This window comes from Rhea americana, unplaced genomic scaffold (genome assembly GCF_003343005.1).
Source record: "Rhea americana isolate MKP2758 unplaced genomic scaffold, rheAme1 scaffold_21, whole genome shotgun sequence".
Taxonomy (NCBI): Eukaryota; Metazoa; Chordata; class Aves; order Rheiformes; family Rheidae; genus Rhea; species Rhea americana.
In genome coordinates, this window is record NW_028186258.1 from 8,070,766 (window position 1) to 8,077,420 (window position 6,655).

Here is a 6,655-nt window from a genome sequence, read left to right on the forward strand (position 1 = left end):
ACGGGTGGGTGTGGGGGGTGGGGGGGCTCCGGGGAGGCCGCAGGCTCCCGCACCCCCTGCAGCCAGCGCAGGGCTCCCCCCGCCTCTCCCCTCGGGCAGGGCTGCTCGTGCTCTCCCCCCGCGGCATTGAGGCCGCTGACCCGATTTCCTCGGGCAGGACAACCCTGTGCCTGCTTCGTGCTGTTGTCACTGGCGGGGAGGGGGGGGTTAATTCTCAGGAGCACCTAGACGGCGCCAGGAGCCGCAGGCTGGTGTTCGGGGAGGGTGCTCTGCACCGGCACGCCACGAAAATCTCCAGCCTTCGRAAACTTTCCGACAACACGACAAAGCCTGATGGCAGCTCAGACGCTCYGGGAAGTGACTGCCGGACGGAGGCCCTGCAGCATGACGGGGAGCCCCATCCGCAAGGAGATACTGAGCCTCTGCAGGAGGGAGAACTCCCCTTTTCCAGCCCGCCAAAGCTCCTGCCCCCCACAAACTGCTGCATGAGCGGCTGCCACAACTGCGTGTGGATCGATTACGTGGAGGAGCTGCTGAAGTATTACCAGGATGGAGGAGAGCAGGCCTTGGCAGCYGTAGAAAAGCACGTGCAAGATGAGAACATTAAAATGATCCTAAAGATGGAAATTAGATTGCGCATGAGGAAGGACTGATTCTTCACCCCATCTTTGCCCACACTGGCTCCTTCCTATTCCGGGGCTCCCTAATGACACACACTCTCTTTGATAAGCTCTTCCCAAAAAGGCAACCCATGAAACCTGTCTGTGATCCAGGAATCTTTTTGACACTGACTTGTGGGATCTAGACCCAATTTATTTATTTATTTGCGTGAGTTGTTACTTGGTGTGACTGGGTAGGAATGGTGCGTGGTCTGAGCCTCTCCTAGAGACTCCTAGGTCTCTGCGCAGCGCTGAGCGCAGCAGGGCTCTGGCCTGGGAGCTGGGATCTCACATGCTGCTTCAATACAGACCATGCAGAAAGTCATGTCGTGTTTCTCATTTACCGGGGAAATCTCCCCTTGGCGGCACAGCAGGGAACGCGTGTGCTTTGCCAGCAGCTACTCATGCGTTCCCTGAGCCCCAGATTTCTCTGGGAACCAGATGCTTCGCTCCTCCAGGTCTCTGAAAATSTCAGCCAAGGGCTATGGCAGGGTTGTGTGTCCTCAATGTACCTGGGGCTTCCTGTTGCTTCTGCTCTTGCCTTGTCCTTATGCTCAGTAGCTTGAATTTTAAGCACCTTCCGTAGCTTGGCGATAACCTGGTGATGCAGGAGGGCTGTGAGGCTTTATCGACTGACCTGTTCGTCAGCTCTCTAAGCCTATTAGAGGCTTCTCCGTGTTAAGTGTTTGCGGATGAGGCTGTGGAAAAGCGCCTGCCCCGCAGACAGGCGGGGGAGCCCGGGCCTTTTCTGGGAGGAGGTGCTGCGCCTCGCTGGCTCCTTCCCCTCGCGGTGGGATTTGCTCAGCGTAAGGCGGCCRGCGGGGCTGAGGAGCTGATCCGTGTTCGCGCGGAGCGTGTGGCCCCGCRCACGTGGGTCTCGGCAGTGTCCCAGCAAGGGCACCGCTCTTCACCCCCGCTGCTAAATCCCAAAAGGCGGCGCGGGGCTTTCGGCCCCCTCCTCCCCTCCCACCGCTGTCCCAGCCCTGCTCGGGGGACCAAGGTCACACTGAGCAGGCGGCTGTGCTAATTCTGCCTGCTGGGCAGTGCCAGCAGGTGCCTTCTCAGCTGCCGGGCAGCGTCCTGCAGCCCTTGGTATCACAGAGCGAATGCAGCGGAAACGGGCAGGATTGCCCCGAGCTCTGCCCCCGCGGGAGCACGGGTTTCGTCCTGATCCGGCCTCTTGCGCCCGGCCTGAGCTGACTGTGCGGTGTTGGCTCTGCCACGCTYTGTGGTTAAAGTGACCTGTGCTTATCTAAACGCACCAAAGGCCCCGTCTGCTTGCGTGGCCGTGTATGTTTGCTCTCTAGAGAGGTGGCTGCCTTGCTGGTTCACTCACAGGACTYACGTCCGTACTGGCCAGACCTGGTCTGACTTGAACGATGCCCTTTCTTCCTTGCTTTGTCTCAAAACTCCTTAAACAACTTCTTAAAACATCATCTCCCCTAAATCCTACCCAACTGAGCAAAGGCTGAGCTTGTCGCCTTGCAGCGTACACAGCTGCAAGCTGTGACAGCATTAACAGGATCTTTACAGAAACGTCTCTCTAAGGACACTGGTGCTGCTCTTGAGCAGCATTTGCTGATAAAACTTAAGCTGGAATCTGTAATTAACAGGGCCCCGGTCTTTGCTGGAGAAGTAACTGGTTCTGCCAGCTTCCGTACTCCTGGATCCATATAATCCTATTTGCTGAAGTCTAACTAATTGCAATTAGTGGAAGGGGCTGAAGTTCAATTAAAGTGTGCTGAGATTATACCTTTTTGTAATTGCTTTAGTCCTGGGGATTGCAGGAGGCTTTAGCGCGATACTGCCCCAYAGACGATGGGTCAGGCGGACAAGGGCTGCTCAGCCTTTCTTCTGCCAAATTTCAAACTCTCACAAAAAAAAAGAGAACAACCGGCCTGAGGCGCCCGCAGCCGAGTGCTAGAGCGAGCTCGGGCCRTCCCCGCGCGCTCGGACGTCCGCGGTGGCACCGGGTGGGATCCGGCTCTGCGAGGGAGGGCAGCCCCCGSCGGGCCGGGCCCCGGGAGGAGCTTCCCTCGGCACCCACCGGCGGCCCGGCCTGCACCGGGTGGCCCGCGTGGATTGTGTTTCCTCTGGGGTCTGGCAGCTCCCGCAGCGCAGGAGCCCGCCGTAGCGGTAAGGCGCAGCCCTTGCTTTAGCGTCCGGACCGTACGTGGTGCCAAACGCGGYGTGGGAGCGTCGCCCAGCGCCGCTGCCAGCCCAGCGGGCCCCTGCGGTTTCCGCCACGCCGGCTCGGCTGCTGCTGCTTCCCGGCACGGCTSCCTGCGTGAGCAGAGCGCCCGGGCGGGGGAGATGCACGAAGCACCTTTGGGCCCTGCCTCGCTCGCCTGCAGCCCCCCAGCGCTGTCCTGAACCCGCTTGCCAGGACAGGCTCGTGCTGGGCTGGAAATCGCTCTGCTGCCTGCGGGCCRCCCGGGTGATCCCTCGGTGAGCAGGGGGGGAAACGCGGGGTGATGTGCAAAGAGCAGGAGGCAGAACCGCCAGCAAGCGACGCGCTGCGACTCCTTCCGTGGCGCTTTGAGACATCGCCCAGGGGCGACGGCGGGCAGAGGTTCTCCTGCGCAGCGGCGGACGGCGAAGGTGGCAGCCCACGGCACATGGGCAGTCCCGGGGGTGCTAATCCAAGCGCCCCCCTCCCCACGCGCGTGCTCCCGTCCCGCCAGCGCAGACTGGGGGAAGGACGTCAGATTACCCATTTCCGAAGAAGGGACGTAATCCTATTACCCCAGAGCAGGATAAATCTGCCAGCCCCTAAAAGCCACCCAGAGCGCCTATAGGACGCGCGCCGGTGCCAGGAGCACGGCAGGCCCGGGGTCCCCTTGCCGAGCGGAGCTGGCCTCGGGCAGCCGCTGCGTAGGGGTAAGTGGTTGGCTTCGCTCCGCAGCGGGACGGGAGCCGGTCCCGGCGGACACCGCGATTCCCAGGGCAGGGCGTTTCTTCGCGTTACGCAGGATCCTGCTTTTGCCTCCCACTCGTGCAAGGCGCCGAGGGGAACGGCGTCCCCGGGGTCTCTCGGGGCCGGTGCTCGTCTTGCCCGCTGCCCAGCGGGGCTCGCGCTGCGGTCCGAGGGGTGCCCRGCTCCGCGACGGGGCTGCACCGCCTCGCACCGGCACCCGCACCGCGAGACACCCGTGCCCCATCCCGCGGCCGGGCAGGACGGCTCTGCGCCGCCCTACGAAACCGCCCGGTTGCAAATAGCCCCGAGGGACGTCCGGCCGCACCGCGTGCCGGCCGCAGCCCGGCTAACCTGCCGCAGCCCCCGCGACGCTCGGGGCGAGCCGCAGCGAGGGCTCGCGATGCGCCGGGGCTCCCCAATCTCCTGCCCGCGGCGGGGCCAGGGACGCAGCGACGGCTGCAACAAGCAGCCGCGGCTCGGGTGCCCCCGCGGACGCCCTTCGGTGCCCGGGGGTAAGGGGATTAGCGGGCCCCGAGCGGGGCTAATTCAAGGTCGCCAGGAGGGAGCAGCCTGGGAAGCGGCTCAGCAGCGGCCGCGGGGCCCCCGGGGCGGGACGGGGCCCCCGGGCCGCGCTGCGCCCAGGATCGGGCTGCAGCCCCTCGCCCCCCCGTCTCTGCCCTCGGCCAGGAGCCAGGAGCCGTCCCGCGCCCAGCGCCGGAGCCGCAGGCACAGCGCGACCCGGCTGCCGGCCCCGCGCAGCCATGAGCCTGGAGCCCTTCAAACCGGAGATCAAGTCGGCCACGAGGGTGATGGGGGGACCCGCCACCCCCCGGAAGGGTCCCCCCAAGTTCAAGCAGAGGCAGACGAGGCAGTTCAAGAGCAAGCCGCCCAAAAAGGGGGTGCAGGGGTGAGTGAGYGCCGCGGGGCTCCGCCGGCCGCGCCAGCCCGGCGCGCACCGAGCCGGCACGGGACCCAGGCACCRTCTCTCCTCGCAGGTTTGGCGACGACATCCCCGGCATGGAGGGGCTGGGAACAGGTAAGGCAGCTGCCGTCGCCGCTGCGCTGCGGGCCGGGAGTGGGGCTCGGCCCCGGCACCGACCCGGCCTCTCCCTTCTCCGCAGACATCACCGTGATCTGCCCCTGGGAAGCCTTCAGCCACCTGGAGCTGCACGAGCTGGCGCAGTACGGCATCATCTAGGCGCCCGCGCCGCGGCCACCGCCTCCGGCCCCTGCCCCTAGCGCTGCTTAGCTAGAAGCCACCCCTGTCCCCGCCGCAGGGCTCAGCCCAGGAAAATGCTAATTAAAACACCGAGAASGAGCGCAGGAGCGCGGTGTCGTGGTTTGGGGCGAGCAGAGGCGCRGGGTGCTGGCGCCGGCACGGGGTCCAGGCACGGTGCGGGAAGCGTCCCTTCCCCAGGGCGGATGGGGACGCTGCAGCCCCCCGGGCGAGCGGGTGGCACAGGCTCCTCGGGGCCAGGGAGGCCCCTCCAGGACCCCCAGCRGGGCACATCCACCCCCCGGCGCTGCCCCCGCCCTCGGGGAGCCGGGCTGGCAGCAGGACGGGTCTGCTCCGGGCGGGAGGCACCGGGAGAGCAAGGGCAGCCGGAGCCATGCGCGCAGCAGAGGGATGGACAGGATACGAGCCCGCGGGTTCGAGCCCCTGCAGAGGTTTATTCCGGGCTGCATCGGGCACCGAGGGAGACGGGAGAGCCCAGCGCACCGCGCAGGCAGGCGTATGGGGGGGCCCAGCTGGCCCCACGCCCCCCAGCCGTAAAAAAGACAAGTGTGTCCCCCCACCCACCCACACCGGTGCCGCTGTGCCCTCACTCCGGCGCTGCCCCGGGCGCGATGTCCGCGAGCATCTTCAGGGCCATGAGCACGCCGGCCGCCTCCAGCAGCAGCAGCACGGCGGCGCCGGCCGCGATGGCGCCCGCCTGGCCGCGCAGCCAGGCGCCGAGCCGGGCCACGCAGCCCCCCAGGTGCACGACGCTCCCGGCCGCGGCGTCCGCCAGGCGCAGGGCCCCCAAGGCGCACTGCGCGTCGGCGCCGGAGCCGTTCTGCCGCGGGTCCAGGCAGCAGGAGGCCGGGACGCTGCAGGCCTGCGCTCCCRGGGCGCTGCAGTTGAAGTACCTGCGGGATGCACGAGGAGAAGCGCTCAGGTCCCCAGCGCGGGCTGCATCCCGACGGGCTGCAAACCCTCCTCCCGCCAGCCTGCACCCCGCCGCGCGCGCCATCCCCGCAGCGCGGCCGGGTCCCCCTCCGCCCCCGACTCACGGGTTGCTCTCCCAGTCGCGGAAGGAGCCGAGGCCGCAGCAGCGCAGGCTGCGCTGCAGCTCGTCCACGAGGAAGCGCAGCTCGGGCTGCTGCTGGTAGCGCAGGATGCAGAGGAGCAGGGCGTCGCGCAGGGCGTCGCGCAGGCGGCGCCGCGCCGCGTACAGCAGCAGCCCCCCCAGCACCTCCAGCCCGGCGAGGGCCAGCGCGGCGCCCACGAAGCAGCGCAGCAGGCGGGCACTGGCGCACGCGGTGCCCAGGCAGCCGGCCAGCGACACGGCGCTGGCCCCCAGCCCCGCCAGCGCCAGCAGCGCCGGCTCAGCGCCCGCCGGCCCCCGGCGCTCGCCCCCCGCCAGCAGCCCCCCCAGCCCCGCCGCCAGCGCCAGCAGCCCCAGCACGAGGAAGAGGAGGTTCCAGGCGARGGCCAGGTACTTCACACAGCGGCTCGTGGCACCCAGCTGTGGCGGGAGCTGCTGGCCCAATGAGCCTTCATCATCATCATCATCAGAGGAGGAGGAAGAGGAGGAGATGGGCAGCTCCACCAGCCTGGAGGCCTGCACGGGGAGAGCAGAGCCACTCGCCCAGCGCCCGAGAGCCCCGTCCGCCGTGCCCGGGGGGCTCCGGCGGCTCCGGGGAGCGGGGCAGCCGGGGGCAGCGGCGTCACCTCGGGCAGCAGCCGGCTGCGCTCGCTGCTGCGGAGGAGCCGGGGGAGCTGCTTACTGCTCAGCATCATCCTGCACTTCCAGCACCCAAGGAACCGCAACCCCTCGGGTTAAATAGGGCCGCGGCGCCCCTGCCCCTCCCCCCA

At 67.3% G+C, this 6,655-nt stretch overlaps 2 protein-coding genes across 2 annotated transcripts; one reads left to right on the plus strand and one right to left on the minus strand.

The window, feature by feature from the left end:
• Positions 1 to 4,337: 4,337 nt before the first annotated feature.
• On the plus strand, positions 4,338 to 4,774 carry PDE6G (phosphodiesterase 6G). The gene is made up of 3 exons (XM_085304763.1): positions 4,338 to 4,483; positions 4,572 to 4,612; positions 4,698 to 4,774. Exons 1-3 carry the CDS (start codon positions 4,338 to 4,340, stop codon positions 4,772 to 4,774), a joined length of 264 nt encoding a protein of 87 aa, XP_085160889.1.
• A 625-nt stretch (positions 4,775 to 5,399) lies between these two features.
• Positions 5,400 to 6,599, minus strand: TSPAN10 (tetraspanin 10). Its single transcript, XM_085304806.1, has 3 exons — positions 6,512 to 6,599; positions 5,851 to 6,401; positions 5,400 to 5,706 (listed from the first exon to the last, which is right to left on the minus strand). Exons 1-3 carry the CDS (start codon positions 6,578 to 6,580, stop codon positions 5,400 to 5,402), a joined length of 927 nt encoding a protein of 308 aa, XP_085160932.1. The 5' UTR covers positions 6,581 to 6,599.
• Positions 6,600 to 6,655: the final 56 nt, after the last annotated feature.

Excerpts from the sequence above, each read along its gene's own strand:
- PDE6G (XM_085304763.1), top strand. The coding sequence starts at position 4,338 with ATGAGCCTGGAGCCCTTCAAACCGGAGATCAAGTCGGCCACGAGGGTG. Across the intron at positions 4,613-4,697 it reads CATGGAGGGGCTGGGAACAG|ACATCACCGTGATCTGCCCC; the intron begins GTAAGGCAGCTG and ends CCTTCTCCGCAG.